This window comes from Nomia melanderi, chromosome 10 (assembly GCF_051020985.1).
Source record: "Nomia melanderi isolate GNS246 chromosome 10, iyNomMela1, whole genome shotgun sequence".
In the NCBI taxonomy this organism is placed as follows: domain Eukaryota; kingdom Metazoa; phylum Arthropoda; class Insecta; order Hymenoptera; family Halictidae; genus Nomia; species Nomia melanderi.
Window position 1 is genome coordinate 1932739 of NC_135008.1, and position 18782 is coordinate 1951520.

Sequence of the window (18782 nt, forward strand, 5' to 3'; positions counted from 1 at the left end):
AAATCTCCATGCTAGAAATTCTCTTTTTCCCCATTTTCCTTTGTTTTCCATTAAATTACACTTTCTAGATAACTGATATTTTATTATTATAACTGAAAATCATTCTTTATAGCAGAGACTATTTCGCAACACATCGATCTTCAATTTTCGTTACCCGAATACTTGAACTTTGTGGTTTTTGTTATCGAGATTTTACTTTTTAGTCAACTGCAACGAGGTGTTCGAAATTTCCATGCTTGGAATTCTCTTTTTTCCCCATTTTCCTTTAAGTTATACTCTCTAGATAACTTATATTTTATTATTATTACTGAAAACCATCGTTTATAGCAGAGACTATTCAGCAACCCACCGATCTTCAATTTTCGTTACTCGAATACCCGAACCCGGTTTTCTCAGGCTCGACCCGATTTTCACGTTCCCGTCCATTTCCAACGATCGCCGCGTTTCTTCCTCTCTGTCCTTCCTCGTTAGCCCGACGCGCGTCGACATCGCGGAAGCGGGCAAAGTATGCCGGATTCACCGCATCGATGCTCGATAGAGAACGATGCGCGCGCGATACGCCGCGATCGCCGGCGAGCCTCGCCGGAGAGCTGCTCGGTTTCGGTCGTTTCCGGCGCGGCTCGGCTCCGAGCAACGCGTGTAATCAAGTGGTATAAATAATTCCGACGCGCAGCCATGAGTCGGCCACCCGAGCGGAGCTCATTCCCCTGTTATGACACGCCGGAATCGGGACGCCTGGCATCGGCGACCACGATACCGGCGCAACCCCTTTCTTTAATGCTACAACCATCGATGTTGCTCCCACGGACAAAAAAAAAATATTTACCAATGGAATATCACTCGAAGAAACTAACGGATAACGAATCTAATTGGAATAAACATCGTTTACCTGTCCTACCGATCTAATTGATAATTGATAATTGATAATAAATCTTTTTCGAAAGAATTTATTGTTTCGTGATGAATGATTTCATGGAGAACAATGGTTGTAGTTTCATTTAGATAAATGTTGACACTGGATTTAGGAGTGTTTATTATATACTTTACTGCATTGTTAGAAGACAGGATAATTATGTAGAAACTAGAGCTTCGAGGAAAGAGGATTAAGATAATAATTTATCCTCAGCGAAAAGCGATATTTCGAAGGTACTGAATATTCCTAATTCTAATACATTCTAATTAGATGTAGACAAGATTCTTTAAAATGAATGTAACAAGAAATCACACATAAATCAGAGAACAAAGCTATTTTCAATATTTCACGCATTGATGTATACAAAGGTTAATGGTAAATACCAAAGTTTATAATTTTGCAAAGGGTTAAATTTGAAACTTTCGTCGATTATCTGACGATGTTACGAGGTAAAGCTAGAGCACAAAGAGCACAATAAGATTACCTTCCTAAGAGCAACAGTTTTATAAAGCATCACTCAATCCGACCGATATCGGTGGCAACGGAATCGGATTAGAAACGTCCGTGAAGAATCCGACATTAGAAAGCGGGAGGTCGATGCAGAAAATCAGCGTCGAAGAGTGCTCGCGTCCAGAAAACGCGGCAGCATTCGCTCGAGGAACGGAGCGACGCGAAACGACCGCGGCTTGCCGATTCCCGACTAACGCCCCGGTCGTTAGTGCAACGGAACCGGTGCGCCTGGGACAGAGAAACGCGGAATGTCCACGAGCTCGCGCTGGATGCCCCTATTATCGGCCGTCCCGACCGCCAGAATGCCGTTAGACGACGGCCAATCTATTGTTCTACGTGTGTGCATGCGATCTCGACGCTCCTCGGACGCCGGGAGCGCGGAGCCAACGGCCTAACCGGGAGCAAATCGATAGCGTTCTCCCGCTTCTCGTCATTTTTCCTATTCCCGTAGCGCACGAACGCGCCCATCCTGTTATCCGGCTTCCACGTTCCACAGGACAGCGCACCCGACCTTCTCTACCGTCTTTCCGCTGCGACTTTTTCTGCGCGTCTGCTCTCTCGCGTTTCGGCTCGGAACTTCGAGAGGAATTCCTGCCGTTTTTAGGGTTTGCTGTGTTCGTTGGGGAGCTTTCGTTGTTGGAGAGCTTGGAAATTTAGTGTCTGTTTCGTAGTTTTATTATTGAGTTTTTATTATTGAGAAGATATTTGGCATTGAGTGCCTTGTGTTTTGTAGTTCTATCAGTGAGTATTTAGTACTGAGTTTTTGTTATTGAGAAGATATTTGGCATTGGGTTTATTATTGAGTACTTATTATTGAGTTTTCCTTATTGAGAAGATATTTAGCATTGGGCAGGTACTTATTATTATTTCTTATCGAGTAGATATTACTATCTTCCGTTCTGTATTTCTATCGTTGACTATTCATTAATAAGAACTTTCTATTTCCTACTATCGTTCAGTATCTAATACGATCCCTATCAAAACGACAACTTCCCCAAGTTCCCAAATTAAAAAAATACTTAACACTCCTATGGCATCAATTGCGAAAAGACTAGTCATCCCGACTGGCACTTAACGAAATATTCTAATATTCCCTGCGAAACACACAATGGACATTCAGAAAATCCGTCGTCCTGGAAAAGCATTTAGACGAAACAGTACTTAAGCACGGCGACTGGATCCGCTCGATCTCCGGGAACCATTGCACCGGTACCAGAAGACACCGGGTTCGCGTTATGCTCGGCGAGGCACGCATCGCGATTTCAATACAAACAGCCGCGGCGCGGCGTGGCGCGTATGGCGCAATACAGTTACGACGCTCGGACGTTTCCGGTTTCTTTGAATCTTCGAGAGGCCGCGGACGCGTGTCCGAGGGACGAGAACGGATTCCGCAACTCCAGCCTCGGAGGAAACGTGATCCGATTGCGTGGACCATTCATTTTGAAAGCGCTGCAACTTCGTTTTTCCCGTTTAAATTTAGAAAACGAGAAACTTCACGCTCAATACCGGACAGGTCGACGCGAGCCACTCCTATGGAGTCGGTTTTCGCTATTTCCTCATTTTTGTGAATTTTAATGGAACAAATAGTGTTCTTTTTAATTGTTCAAGGATTCTAGGGCAAGAACTTCAGAAGCCGAAGCATTCATTTTCTCAATTTTTGTTTTCTAAACTTAACCTCATAGCTTCTCAGACAAATAATTTCTACACTTTAGACCTTAAAGCTGCAATATCTGTTGCAATGAGACATAATGTAGCTTCTGAGACAGAAATAATTATATCTTAGACCTTAAAAGCTGCAGTATCTCTTAACGATGTCATCTACTGCGCACAATTCCAATGACAAACGTAACTTTCCTCACAACTGACACAATTCCATCGTTTCTCTATAATTTACATATTCTCTTCTATATCGCAATTCAAATTCGTCAGATCCACTGAAATTCCGTTGCTAAATACAACTGTACTGATCTATTTCGAAAGTAATATCACGATCGATCGAAAAATGAATTTCGGTTTCCACAGAATCATCCCTAGAAAACGAAGACTGAATCGAAACCACAAACTCAACTTCCGATTAGATAACCAGCTGTTCGCAATTACCGATTAGAAAGCACGGCGTCCAAATTGCGATTACAGGTCAGCAACGCGTAGCCTAATTTGCAATCGATACGTCGTGTCTCGTTCCGGTTATTGTTAGTAACGCTTTGTCAGATTACGCTCCGGCCAACTGCGCGCGAACGAAAATAAATCTCGCCGTAGTTTTCACCGGGATTCCGCGGGGCCGTGGATAATTTTTATCGGGCCGAAGCTTCCGTTATCTGGCCGGCGCGCGAAGTCACCGACAGCCGGGCCGCAGATAAAAAAAGAAAAACATTCGCGAATCAATACCCTTCGTCCGCGTAAACTGCGATCGGGGGGATGGAAACCTGCTCGCCGAATTTTCGCCGGCGATCCCGGTAACGACGCGCGCGCGAAAAACGAGCGGAAGAACCGGGACGCCGGGGAAACAAGAAAAACCGTCGTCCCCCGTCGAAAAGCTCGCGATTTCTTGCGAGTTTCGTTTCTCGTCGCGTCGAGGAATTTTCGAATCGAAACGCGCGGGCGTTTCGGTTTGTTTCGCGTGAAATTTAGACTCTCGCCCGTTGTCCGCGGTTTCCTGAATGGATGTTCGTAGAATTAAATTTAGAGCAGGCGGTATAGCTACGCCGTCGACGGAGCGGAGTCGTCGCGAACGTTCCGAACGGAAACCGATAAAGGTCAACCGTACTCGTTCGCAAAAATGGCAAAATAAGACGCCCTCCGGTGATGAATATTTCACAGCGAAACCACCGGGAACATTGATTTTTCCCCGGCTTTTTATAGGACTGTGCTTATTGACAGGTTGATCGACTTATATTTCAGTTCGATCGTCACAATGTCAAACCACCCGGAACTCTCCGAGAACCTCTCGCGTCCGCCGTAATCGCGATCGGTGTAGTCTAAATGGGTCCGATCTATTCCTTCGAGAATCAATTTAGACTTACAGCAAAACACCTGTAACTTAACAACCAGTTTCCCTGTACACCGCCGTTACACGGTTCATTGCGCATTATTTAACCACGCATTCCGAGGAGTCCTCCGATTGACTCGAACAAACGTAACCGTGTAACCGGATCGGTATTCCTCGAGCTAGATCCCCTAACAGTACTGTTAGGAGATGACGACGCGGAGCAAGAAAGATCTTTCGTGGAGAGTTTCGTTGCCGGTTTCAATTGCTCGCGTGTAACCGTATCAAAGAACACGAAATGGGCATCGAAAAGGAGCCGAGAAACGCGACTCGATCGATCAGTCCGGCATTCTTCAGGATGGTCGTCGAAACGATCCGCCAGCAGTGAATACGCGGAAACTGCGCTCTCCCGGATGGGCCGGCGCGCGCGCGCGCGGCCGAGGAAAACAAACTATGACACGGATAGATAAGAAGATTGTTTTTATGGACACTTACCATCATTCCAGGCAGTCTAATGGAGCACGGAGCGGCACGATAGCGCGAGAAGATTTCCTTTTTACAGGGGGGCCACCCGGGCCTGTGGCCCTGGTTGGTGGGGGCCCACCATGCCCCTCGTCCGGTCACTTCTTCGCGCCACTATAATATCCGCACCAACACACTGCCCGCGACACGACGACTCCTTCCTCCGGGAAGGGACTCGCCAGGAGAAGAGAGCGAGAGAGAGAGAGAGAGAGTGAGGGAGAGAGAGTGTGAGCGACACGCGCGCGCGCGCACACTCCCGGCTACAGAACCATGTTTTCCCTCCGTGCGAAGGCGATTCCGAATGGGAGGATTCTCTCAGCGAAACTCGAAGGTCATTTTCTCGCGGGCGAGCGCGCGCTGGCCGCCGCGACACGCGATCCACGAGCGGCAGCGAACGGATCGGCCGCGAGTAACCGTGCAAACGAGAGAAACGAACAGGAATCGCGCACTTTCGTCCCTTCCTCGCGTCCCTCGGCTCTCTGGGACCGGGCACCACTCGCGGAACTTCCCTTTGAAAATTCGAAGCTCGCCTCGGAACGGAGGAAACTTGCGAAAGATCAAGGGAGTTCCGTTACACGCGCGTTTGATCGTCGACGCCGATCGCGGAGTTCTGGTGTCCTAACTACTCGCGTCGCGAAATCGACGAAATCCTCGTTGCGACGCTCTCCTCGGAGACTCGTGTCGAACGACTCGTAGAAACGTCGCTGTCACTGCCCGAGGAACGATAGGTTATTGTAAGTTTCACACTGGCGCGAGCGGTCCGCGCGTAATGCCCTTTATCCGATCACTTTGACTAGCCAATACTCGGGCGAGGACTCCCTCGGAGATCCTCGATCCCCGATCGACGGACGAACGAGAGGACAAAGATGCCGGGAATAGAAACCGCGGTGGTCGATCGGCATATCACAGCCACGCGCTCGCTCCGCTCCCGCGGATTGGTCGCGCGTCTACGGCCGACGCGAGCGCGCCCCGATCCGGCGACGCGGGCCAAAATTCTCGGCTCGTCGAGACGAGTTTGCGTGCCGCATATCGGTGGCCACGGTTCCCGTGACCCGCGACCCCTCTTCTCTCCTTTCCCGGTCTTTCTGGTCTGTCGTCTTCTCTGTCCTCCTCTCACTCGTTCCTCCTCGTGTCCCGTGTCACTGGCGATGCGAGCGGCCGATAAAGCGCCCGGCCAACAACGTCTCGATAACGCTCGCCCCGAAAAACAGTGCGCCGGCACGCATACTCAACACCGACTTCCTCCGAGGACTGGCCCCGGGTAATTCGCATCTCAATGGAAGACGAACCGTCCGCGCGACACTTCCGTCGACGCGATCCGCCGCGCGATCGCAGATTCGCTCGAGTTCTACTTATCCTCCTGGAACCGATCGTTCACCACCGTTCCATCCCTCGTTCAACGTCCGCACTGGCACACGCGCGTTCCCGGCGGCTGGCCGCGGAAAATTACGGCGCCGTCGATTTTCCCTCGTAAACCGTGCCGTCAACAGGTGGTTCTCGGGGAACGTCGGCTCGGACGACACGCGTGCCGAGGACGAGAGGCGCGCTCCCGTGCGAACTGGCCGCCGCGGAGTATCGTTCTTCCGGCGGGTGCACGCGACGAACGATCCCGTCCCCCAGCTGATCGGCGTGCGTGCGTGCGTGCGTGCGTGCGTGCGTGCGTGCGTGCGGGCGCGCGCGCTCGCGCGAGCGACCTCGCAACCGTTTTCGGCCGGCGAGCGAACGCCGACCGCGTTCCCGTCGATTCGTCCGCGAAACTGATCCCGAAGAGGTTGCCGCCGCGGATCCCGCCGTGCGAGGCGGAGGATCGGCGCGTGTATTTTCGTCGGTGAGCGAGAGATAGATCTCGATCGTCCGGTCGCGTGCGCGCACACGGACGGAGAGAACACGGGGAGCACCGCGACGCGCGCGAACGAGAACAGGCACCGCGGCGAACGCGCGACGAGCCGAGAGTCGCTGCACCGAACCACTGCACTCTCGGAGCGGAGGGGCCGCGCGTCACACGTGCCCGCCTGCGCGTGTGTGTACGTGTGTTACGATAACTTTATTCCTCCTGTCCGAGCGTCGCCGGTGTCACTGTCGCTGTCGCCGCCACCGCCGCCGTCGTCTTCTTCTTCGTCGTCGTCGTCGTCTTGTTCGCGTCCCTCGTCGTCGTCGTCGTCGCCGCCGCAGCCGCCACCGCCGCCGCCGCTACCGCTGTCATCCTTCTTCCCCCCGCGTTCTCATTCCATCTTTCCTCCCCCTCGGACCCCGTTCTTTCTCCGCCGCGGCGACTACTCGACTATTTTTGTTGCGATGGAAGTAACGGCGGTAGTAGCACGCGTCGATCCCCCACTCCGGCCGACGCACGATCGTTCGCTTTCCTTCCTCCTTCCCGCGTTCTACCCTTTCCCGCGCGCCGGCTCTTCCTTCACGCCGCCGTCGTTCCCGTTTCACTCGGCCGCGGTACTCGTCGCCGGCTCGCCGGTGATCCCCGGTGCGCCGAGGGCCGTCGATGCGACGCACCCGCCGGTGACAGCCTCGCCGTCGATCGTCCTCCTCGTCGTCGTCGTCGTCGTCGTCGTCGTCGTCTTGGCCGCGGTCCGCCCTCTGCTCCTTCAGCCTACTGCGCGACACGCAGGATCTCCACGCGCGTCGGCCCCCTGGCAGCGGACGTACGCCGGAAACAAGAGGAGGAAGAGGCGGAGGAGGACGACCGGGTCTTTTCATACGCGAACATCGGCCGGAAACGTTCCCTCGGCCACGCTGCCCGACTCGGTCGGCTCTCTGTGCACAACTTCCCGCGCCTACCGACTCATTCGCCTCTCGCGTCTTTCACCGCACGCGGGGACACCCTATCCGTCATCTAGAAACTGTTCCGCGCACACACATGGAACTCTCCGCCGGAGGCTGTCGGTCGGTCTCCTGTCGCGGCTCCGATCATCGGCAAACGGAATCCGAAGGTTAGCGACTGCTCCACCGTGCGGGGGGTTGCTTGCGAGACCGTACGAAACGGGGCGGAAGGGAGGAGACGGGGACCGGAGACCGGTGAGAGACGCGGTACGCAAATAAACGGGACCGCTCCGAAGAGAAGGGAGGAGAGGACAGGCGCCCCGGAGGATCCGAGAGAGGAGGTGCTCGTCCTATCGAAGTCCGCGAGCGATTGACTCCCGCGCGCGGCGCGCGTCCCGGTCTCTCTCTCTCTCTCTCTCTCTCTCTCTCCAGCTCGCTCTCTCCGTCGGTGCACCGTGTGCCGCACACGCGTGTGAGGGGAACACCGGGAGGGGATTCCCGCGGGAGGAGTGCGGGCCCGAGAGAGCCCCCGCGCGGGGAGGGACGCGCCTCTCTCCTTCTCTCGCGCGGCCGAGCGACAGGGAGGGGCTCTATCCGCACACGGGGGTGAGAGGCAAGAGAATCGGCGGCCGCGCTAGAGCCAGGAGGCAACACGAAAGACTCGCCGAGAGGAGGGGCAGGGGGCAACGTCCACGACGGAGGGGGGTGGGTATGGCGCGTGCCACTACACGCTGGCAGGTGGAGTGCGCGTGCCCAGAAATCTTCTCTCGTCGCTCTCCCTCGGTCTCCGTACCCTTGCTCTCGTTCCTCTCTCCTTTCTTCGCGCGTTCTCTTTCCGGCCGCTGCGCCTCTTCGTTCGTCGCCGAGCCTCCTCCTTCCACGCGCTCTTGCCTCTTCGCTCTATCCGTCGTCCGCTTATCCGTCGTCCTCCCGGCCACCCTTCGCCCCGCCGATAACGCGCGACGACGGCCACCGTCTACGATCCCTCGGAGTCGAGACTCTGCGCTGATCTCGGCTTCTGGAGTACCCAGATGGAGCTCGGCTTTCGCACTGTCTTGCTTCTAGCTGCTGGTACCTCTGCCGAGGATTAAAGGGGATGATTCGACGTTAGACTCTGTTTGGGTTTCTTGCGTCGATGTGCTCGAGTCGGTGCGAACGACGTTCACTGCCACTTTTGCTCGCCGGTGCGACGGACACCGGAGTTGTAGATAGAAAGCGTGGTACGCGTCCGGCTAAGTTGCGGACTCCCGCATCAGTGGTGTTTACGTACACGCGGTCAGGTTTATTCTCGCGTAGCCCAGATAAGAGTTGCTAACGAAAGTCCCGGCTGCGATAACCGCAGTCGAGGGCACGTAGCCGGCGGTCGTGACGAATTCGGGAACGCGCACCGATCGCCGCTTATCGGCTGGTCCGTGATCCAACAAGTAGCATCGCGCACGGCGCTCGCAATGGGGACTCGAGTCAACGAGATCGCACCGGAGATCGAGTGCGAAGTCCCACCTCCGGTTCAGCTGATCGAGGATCGGCTTTCTTGTCAAACTCTGGACACTCGACACTGCGACACTCTCGGAACGCTTGTGCAACGGTCGCGACGAATATGCGGAAACAGTCGGATGCGACGGTTCGAGGGATCCTCGTCACCGATCGGAAACTCCGGTCGCGATCCGCGGACGAGCGCAGCCGTGAGCTAGCGCCGACGCCTCTTCGCAAGCTGTCACGTTGCGCACGTGGCGCGAGGGGAGCGCGAAACGACAACAAGCCCCACACAGAGAACCTGACGCCCCGAGGAGTCGCCAGCCACTGACTCTCTTCTCGCTGCGAGTCGATTCGGCTCGGCTCGGCTCGACTGGCCTCGCCTCGCTTCGCCTGTCGTGTCTCACCTCGCCTCGCGCCGTCCCGCCAAGACTCGTGTCGCGTCGTCTCGTCTCGTACCGTGTCGCGTCGAACCGAACCGACCCGACCCGACCCGACCCGACCCGATACGACCCGCCGTGCACCCGCCGTGCGCCGGTACGATACTCCGTTCGGCCGCGTTCGTGTGCCCTACGATACTCGGCTCGGTCACGCTCGCGCTCCGTACCCGAAGCGCTCCAAACCGACGCGTCGCGACTACGACCACTCGGATTCCCGCTCCGTTCGCTGCTCCCCTCGGTCGTCTGCATAGTGCGGCATACACTACTGCACTCGGCACGCGGGACCTGTATTTCGCCATCGGAATTGGGTCTTTTCGGTTTTCCGCGGGTTACTCTGTAACCTGCTCGCCGATGGAGAAGCGTCGTGTATCGGAGCTTCGGAGGAAGCTTCGAGCATCAGGGAATGCGAAGATTGTCGAGGGGTTTAGAAGTATGGGAAGTGTTTCGGGAAATAGATGCGGAGATTCGTATGTTTCGGAGAAGTTAAGCATTTAAGAAGTTTCGGAAATTAGAAAATACGGGGAGTCGTATATTTGCAAAGTTTGGAGTATCGAAATGGATTTCGGAGATTATATAGGGATATATAGGGTAATCAGAACATTTGGAGATTAAAGAGATGTTGAAGATATTGAGCATTCGAAGTTTCGGAAATTAGAAAATACGAGGAGTCATGTACCTGTAAAGTTTGGAGCATCGAAAGGGATTTCGGAGATTATATGTGGTTACATAGGGTAATCAGAACACTTGGAGCATAAAACAGATGTTGAAGATGTTAAGCATTCGAAGTTTCGGAAATTATAAAATACGAGGAGTCGCGTATTTATAAAGTTTGGAGCATCGAAATGGATTTCGGAGATTGTATAGAGTTATATAGGGTAATCAGAATATTTGGAGATTAAACAGATACTGAAGATTGAATGATATAGAAGTTCGTATATCCGAGAAAAAGGTGTGACGATCATGGAACGCAAAGATTCTCGTATTCGTCAGATTGATCGCCTCGAAGGGAGCTTCGTCGGTCTTCCGATGACTAATTCTACCGGGCAGCATGGAATCCTCAACGATCCGGACACGCGTCAGTACGGCAAACCGTCTGTCGTGCGTAGTTTCGATTGGTCCTATGCACCGTGCGCGTCAGTGCGGCGTCGAGCGAACGGAGGTCGAGTCGATACGGATGCACCCGTGAACTGTGAGAACGGAAAGCCGGTCGCGTCGATGATCGACGTTCAGACGTTGTTGTCCTGCGTCAACGCGTACCGGCGCTCTTTGTGCAGTCCTCGAGCGGCGTCGGCGCTATAAGTAACGGAGTCGACGATCGAAGCGGTTGGATCCTGAATCTCCGAAAATCATTTAAAAGATACGAGAAAATGAAAGACCAAAGAAAACGTTGATCAAAACAAGTTCAGAGAAACAAGACTACCTTCGATCGTACATCAAATCATTGATGTTTTAACACGTTGACTGGCAAATAAACACTGAAACTCTCATACAAGCGGAACAGTTTTCTTAACGGAACGGAAACCAAAAAGTCAAGATCCTTCGTAACAATCATACTACCGTCACTTCTATATTTATTACATCTAAAAAATTCCCCCGATACGCCACCGAGAAAATTCATTGTCAAGTCGATGTATAAAACGCTATCGCCCGAATTCGGGTGACGTAGTCAAAGTGTTAAACAAATGGAAGCCTGAGAACTGCGCCTTGAAACTCAACAAACTGAGAGACCTCCCTTCGACGACCCAATAACCAAGTTCCAAGCTCGATCGCGTCCACCCAAGAATTCCCATACAAACGCGAACGAACCACCCCCGTGCAACGTTCGATATCCAATCCCTTCCTCGGACAACCGCGAATCGACAATAATTCGTACACCCCCGAAATATTCATGATCGCCGAATAATTGACCGAAACAGCCCCGTGAACTATTTAATGTAACCCGGTCGATCGTTTCCCATTGGAAAAAAAAGCCAAGTTCAATGTCCACCCGGCGAACGATCGAACGTTCCGTCGCGGCGACGGCGCGCGGGTGCAAGGTGAAGGTGTCGCGGCCGAAACTTTCTCCGCGGAGGATCGTTCGCACCTACGCCGGAGTCGCGAGCGCGGCTTAAAGCGGCTACCGTGCAGCTGGCGGAGCGCGGACCGCTTTTACACAGGCGCGTTCGCGACACCCGACCACCACCAACGCTCCGCCGTTGCGTCATCACGGTTTCACGGTACGCCGGGATTCGACGCGACGATAGGGAACGAGAGAGAGCGAGCGAGAGCGAACGGGACCGGCGCGAGCGACGCATCTGTACCGCTCCGCTTGCACTTATTACAAATCCGCCAGTGATACTCAACCGAATTGGCTCGCGACGGCTCATTTCCAGAAAATTACTCGCCGCTCGCCGGAGCGGACGGCGGACGTCGATATCATCGAAACGCCGGCGCGATCTCGCCGCGAAACGGCGAGTCCGTTTTCGGGGATTCGGTTCGCTTTGCGCTGGGAAGCTTGGGACGAAAACGATGTATTCGCGGGTTTCGAGGTTTAACCCTTGCCAGTCCTATGTCAGAGTCGACTTTTTATATAATTGCCTCTACCTGTTTAACCCTTTGCACTCGAGAGATTCTCACTTGAAATATTATGAAATATCTCACTTGAAATATTACGCCGATTTTGATTGGTGCCACAATTACCTACTATCGAATCTCCAGTTTCTACAATTTAAATAAACGAGTATCAATTCTTTTGGGAATAATAGAATGAAGTGAAGAATAAATGCCCGTAAACCTAGTGTTAAGAAATCACATATGGATTAGGGAACTAAAGCTATTTTCTTTCAATATTTTACGTATCGATGCAGCATACAGAGGGTAATGGTAAATATTAAAGTTTATAATGTTGCTCTATCAAATCATTTGGCGACTAGGAGTCTTTCGAGCGCAAAGAGTTAAAGAAGAAGGTAGTAGTTGACGAAGGTAAATTATGAGATAGATCGAAATGTAACGTTCGCGATGCTTAAGTATCGTATCGGTGGAATGCTAATTAGCCGAATAGCATCGTGTAAATCGTATTCAACTGTAGCCGATCGTGTGATCGTTAAACAAAACGTACGATCGCGTTCGAGGAATACACTAGGGTCTAGGGTAACACGAACAACTGGCCACGGGATAGGAACATGTTGCAATCCGAAGAATTCTGTTATGACTCACCGCGAACGCGCGTAATCGTGATTTACCGCGATGTTATAGGCAGGCTAATTACTGGGATTTCAAAATCGCGAGTGATACTTATTGCGTGCGGAACATGTGCGGTTAAGGAGGGAACGTTCATTATTGTTAACGACTGTTATTCTGCGCGATTAGTCGCGCGAGATGATAAAACAGGCTAACTTATACGATACACATTTCAATGAGTCGACGAATAATATTTTAGATTTCGATGTTCCCTAACTTTCAAGGTTTCACGAAAAATACAAAGAATTTTGTGTTGAACTCGAGTTGACGTTAGAAATCGGAGGCTCCGAAAGCCAAGCGTTCGAACGATATCCGCGGCGGACGTTTTCGGTTTGCGCGAGTCGTTTGAGCCTCGAGCAAGCTTTGCAAGTCGGTCCAGCACGGTAAACGCGTTAAATATACACGGCGTTTAATTACTGCGCCCGTAATTGGGCCGGTTAACGCGCCGCGCGGCGATCGGTGGCCAGAATCTGATCGGCGACGCGGCGATATCCATCTCCGCGACGAGCAACAGCGATATTAACAGCTCGGATGTCGCGTGCAGATGTCGCGGGGATATCGGGCGGGTCCGGAGCCACGTTTCTAATTAAATGTCCGGACGCACGGTATCATGAAGGCGATTCGTGTGACCGACACTCTACGAGCGAGCGAGCGAATGCGCCGAGCGCAATTGATGACCGTCCGGCGGGCATTCTTTGCATAGCGGAGGCCGCGTGTCGCGTTTCAATTAATACGGCACGCTGCGCTAGCGGCAATTTTCTGGACAAACGATCCACGGTCCTCTGGCGTCGGTGTTTAGCGGTTGGTAGCAAGCTGCGACGCGTCCAGAGGTTTTCTTGGTATTGACTGCTTAGGACCTGGATTCAGCTCCGGGCGATGGCGACTGAACGACTCAACCCTTGCGTTGGCAACCAAGATGTCTACGTTCGTTCAAACTTCGTAATGATGGTGATTTCAATAAATATTCCTCCGGTTTTAAAATGTTCAGCGATTGGCGACGAATTGCGATGCAAGTTATTAATCTTGTCGTCTAGAGTCGATCCTCTAAGACTTAGCTTAAGGCTTGAGGCTAGGCTAGCTAAGCTTCACAAACACGGTGATTTACAAATATTCCTCCGGTTTTAAAATATTTAGCGATTGGTGACGAATTGTGGAGCATTGAGTTATTAATCGTATCTAGAGTCGATCCTCTAAGATTTAGCCTAAGCCTTGAACCATAACACAATATGTCAGTGAATTTTATCAAGTTTCCACGAGACCGTGTCTAATTGCGTACAAGACACCAGAAAAACGAATGCACCTAGGTTAGTAGGTAGCCCACAATCCGCCCAACAAAACTCCCTTGTTCTCGAGCCAGATGAAGAGCAAGGATCGCGGAGAACAAAGCAGCAAACAGTCCGAATCTACTCGATCTTCCGCCAGCAGTCTCAGCGGAGCGGTACACGTCAAGCTCGATTCCTCGCGATCCAGCGCGGAGCGAGGCGAGAGTCGGCGTTTACCCCGATCCGATCGCCGCGGGTCGAGCACCGGTAAATCCAATTAACGACACCCGACCGCTGAGACGGCGGGAACAGGGAAAGAGGCGGAAAAGGCAGAGCTCATCGGCGGGTTATTAAAAGTTGCCGGCGCCGGTGGACGGTCGCGTGATCGAACGAAACGCCGCCGATGGAACCGTTCGCGATTCCCGGCCCGACACGAACACGTTGTTCCCGCCTGCGATTCGACGTGCCCGCATATTTTTAGATTAGACTATTTTCGAAAATGCACCGACGCGGAGTGGGGAGCGCGCGCGCGGCGAGCGAGAAAGAGAGAGAGAAGCGGCCGACCGAGGAACAGAGAAAGAAAGGAGGGAATACCGATCGTTTCTCGGCATCTCTCTTTTTTCTTCTTTCCCTCTGTTGGTATCTCCCGGCTCGTTTACGCCCACGGTCACGGTAAAAGCAGCCAGCACCGGTAATATCCGCACAATGCACACACAGAAGAAAGGATTCCGCGGGAGGAACGAGCGGCGAAAGAGGGAGAAAAAGGGACCAGAGGGAAACCTGGTGCAAGGAAGACGGAGGGAGGCGAGGTCGATGCCGCCTTCTACTGATTTGCGAGATCACTCTCTCTTTCTGTCGCTCTCGTTCCCTCTTCCTATCTGCATCGCTCCCTCCCTCTCTTTCTCTATCTCTCTCTCTCCCTCTCTCTGTCTCCGTCTCTCCGACTCTGTTCCTCTTTTCCCGCAATCCACCTTCCCTCCCGCTTTTTCTCTGAACGTAACTTGTCACCCTGCCAGTCCCTCCCGTTTCTGGGTTCGCTGTTCATCGGAATGCGAGGGACAGAGAGAGGACACAGTTCTCCATCGTGCTCCTCTGCAACGCGGCCAGAGAAACCGACTGATTATCTGTCCCATTGCCTCCGTCGCGGCCCTATTTATCGTTACAATTACGGTGCCCGGCGTGCTCCTCCGCGATACCGGACTACGCTCGCTCGCTCTTCGACGGCCGATCGAGTGTATCGCGGTCTTAGCCGGTTTTCGTCGACACTAGTCAATTTGGAGTTTGGAATTCACAAAAGTGCAACGAGAAACTAGGAAATAGATAAGGAAAATTGAGAGGGATGTGATTTTTGAAGGATGAAGTTCGTTATCGATGCTACGACACGAAATTGAAGGGTTTTCCTTGGGAAATAATCGGGAATGGTATCTATTACTTTTGGAGAATTGAAGCGAGACGCGAATAACGCGCAGACTGGGTAGGTTGACTCGCTGGGAAGCACCTTCGAGAAAGAAAGCCGCGGACGCGTCCAAAATAACGCGTGACGAGAAACATTTTTATATCCCCGCGTCCGGGCGAGCCTCGAGGATGACAAATTTCAATTACTCGCGCGCCTCGTTCCCCGTCGGCTCGGTTCTCCGAGTTATCTCGGGGCGTGCGAGTAATCGCGCGATTCCAGCGAAACCTGTCGTCAGCGGATTCCTATTCTGCGCGGCTGGTTCGAGCCTAACTTCATCGCGGCGAACGGGAACCGTGCAGTACCTCGAATTGAATATTTCAAACACCGCGCACTTCGGTGATACTAACGATCTCTAATTTTTTAAAAACAAAGGGAAAAGATTTCCAATGTAGACCTACGAATCGAACATTCCCTTCCATCTCTGAATTAACTCCATAACTCTTAAGAAGATCCTCGGCTACTAGTCAATTTAACGTAACTAAATCACGAAGCCAGGAACATCGCATCGAGAAATATTGACATGAAGTAGCTTTGTCTAATTTACGCGTACCCCTAATTGGAAGTTCCCAAGGAACGCCGGCTGCAAGCAATACTCGCCGAGGTGTATCTCGATATATTTCGATTGCAAAGGATTAACAAAACGATACCGGTCGAGTGGCAAATAAAAGGCCGCGAAGCTCCGAGCGCGGATCGAACCACGGAGTTCGAGCGGCGACTATTCGCGAGGAGTATTCGGAACGCGGCTCGACGACCGCGGTGCGGCGCGACGTTCATCTCGTAACTCTGAATTACCGGTTAATAATATTTCCTCCGGCCGCGGCCGGCACCGTCCTTACCAGCCCCGCCGAGTTTCCCGTTAATTGGCAGGTACCCGCGCGCGTCGATGGCAATTTAGCGTCGGATTCATTCGCCGATCAGACGTGCCGTCCCCGGCTAATTACACGCCTCGCGCGAATATTAATGAGAATCACTGCCACGGAACGACGTCCACTGCCTACTTGCCTTCATTAGAGCCTTAGAAGCGCGCGCGAGGAGCCGGCCGCGGCCGCGGGGAGCGGCCGGCTCATCGCCGGCGCGTACCGCGGCGTCCGCGTAACTGAATCACAACCGTCGCCCTCGCTAAACCGATCCGATCCGTTCCTGGTAAACGAGATTCCGTGGAAGCGGAGTCTTGACCGTGAACGTCGTTCCTTCCATCTTAACGCATCGAACGCCGGCTGAACTTCGGCTGGTAAACACGCGAGCGTCGGTGATTGTATCGATACATTTTTAACCTTTAGCACTGCAGGTTGTTTTGTAATCTATCGGCGACTGCGGATAATTTTTGTAGTATTCCTAGCGAAAATTGGAAATGCTATAACATTTCTTCCATCTTTTATTTTTCTTAGTACAAAATTTGGATGTGCGGAGAATCGAATTATTTTACTAAGACTTCAATTAACTTATAACTCAGTTTGCGTGTTCCTAAATTTCTTTAATTTCTCAGAGATTTCTCAGAGAAACGTCTGTTATCTCTAATAATTAAAAAATGAAGAAATCAGGGTCGTTATGAACCGTCTGACAGTTTCAGCGTCGAACATCGAAGTTTTCGACGCTACGAAAGGAACGAACGACGTGTCAATCTCCCGTTATTCGAACGATTGAACTGCTCATCTGCAGCTTTCAATTGTAGATATCAAGGAGAAAGCAGCGGTAGGATCGAACTGCAGGAAAGCTCGGCGAAGGAAGAAGGTTGCGACGAGCAACAGTGTTTACTCTCGAGGACGCCGTTCCCGATCCGAAGAAACCAGGCCACGGAGATCTCTCTTTCCCTTTCGTCGATACGACGTTTTCCTCCGACGATCCGACTCGAGACGACGTCGCATCGAATTCTATTAGTTATAATATCTCCAACAGTTATCCTTCAACAATACTCAGTCTTATCGTCCTTCGCCAAAGTTATCTAACGAAACTGGATGACTAAGTAATTCAAGTCTATAACATACCACTCATCTCCGAACATCAACGATCAACGCTACCACGAAACATCAGTAAACAACCCATACCATCATCTCCCTTCACCTCTCTCGAAACATTGAACGAATCGAACGTCCGTCGAAAGCGACGCAATTCACGGAACTGTCGCACTCGGCCCTAGAAATGCAGAATCTGAAAACAAGCCTCGCGTCATTCGATCTTCGATCCCGTCCGACTTGACCGACAGCCGACGCGAGGCGAGCCGCTCGCGTCCGCCTCGGTTCGATTTATCGGCGGCGAAGGGATGAATCGGCCGGCGGGGTGTAGGCCGGGGCTGCGGGCGGGGGAGGCGCGTAAACGGGCAGGAGGGCGACGCTTGCATAAAGTGGTGGAAAATTCGGGTTGAAACCTGTGAAAGCGGGGAAAGAAGATCAATAAAGTGGTATGCCACACTGTCGGTGCCGCCGGTGGTGTGCTGTGTTGTAGTAGCGGGTGGCTGGCTGGTGTGTATTATTAAGCGGAGGTGTGGAGCCGGGCGAGGAGGAGGAGGAGGAGGAGCAGCGCTCCCGGCGGGGCCGCGGCGCGCGCGCGGGGGGGAGGAGCAGCGAAGATAAAGGGGGACGGATGGAGTGACGATAGATGAGAGAGGCGAACGCCGCGGCGGGGGATGAACGCGGATAAAGCGCGATACCGGCGACACTGGGGCGAGCGAGAGGCGAGACCATCTCGAGATACCGGCGACGAGAGGGACGGAGAGGAGCGGAGAAGTGCCGAGAGAGAGAGACGGGGATCGACGGAATCGAAGGAGCGACGCGGGGACGAGGGCGGCGGGACGGGGACGGGGGATGGAGAGGGCCTCGGCACGGAAGAGGGCGAGCGGAAAATATGGAACAAGCGTAATAAAAACTCGCGGAGGAGGAAGAAGCCTCGGTTAGGCAACCCGAGAAACCGCGCTGCGCTTCGATGGACTTTCAACCCTTCCCGTATCGCCGCCGCCGCCGCCTTTCCCTTAACCGCTTCGTACCGGAATTTTGTTTGGCTTAACTTCTCATCTACAACGAAGTCGTTTTTTCTGGGGAGTCAGGTACGGGGTTCTTGGATGTTAGAGAATGAGATGGCGTTGCTAGATGAGTTTCGCTGGGGAGAGATTTGAGAGATGCGATGGGGAAACGAATTTTGCTGGAGCTATGGGATGTGTGTAGTTAAGTAATTCGGTTTCAACCGTTTGTGGAAGGTTTTTAGAATTGTGTACAAGCTTCGATAGACGAAGCTA

General features: G+C 52.6%; 1 protein-coding gene across 7 annotated transcripts in view; it reads right to left on the minus strand.

The window, feature by feature from the left end:
• Nucleotides 1-18782, minus strand: part of mam (neurogenic protein mastermind) — a 255759-nt gene that overhangs the window by 116770 nt on the left and 120207 nt on the right. For 2 of the 7 annotated variants that reach the window (XM_076371711.1, XM_076371708.1), the window contains exon 1: nt 4905-9537. The exons of 4 other annotated variants lie outside the window; for them this stretch is intronic. In XM_076371711.1, coding sequence (XP_076227826.1) covers nt 4905-4910 — 6 coding nt within the window. In that variant the 5' untranslated portion in view covers nt 4911-9537. Of the gene's footprint in view, nt 1-4904; nt 9538-18782 lie in introns of those variants that run through there. One more of the 7 variants, XM_076371709.1, reaches the window with a different exon arrangement.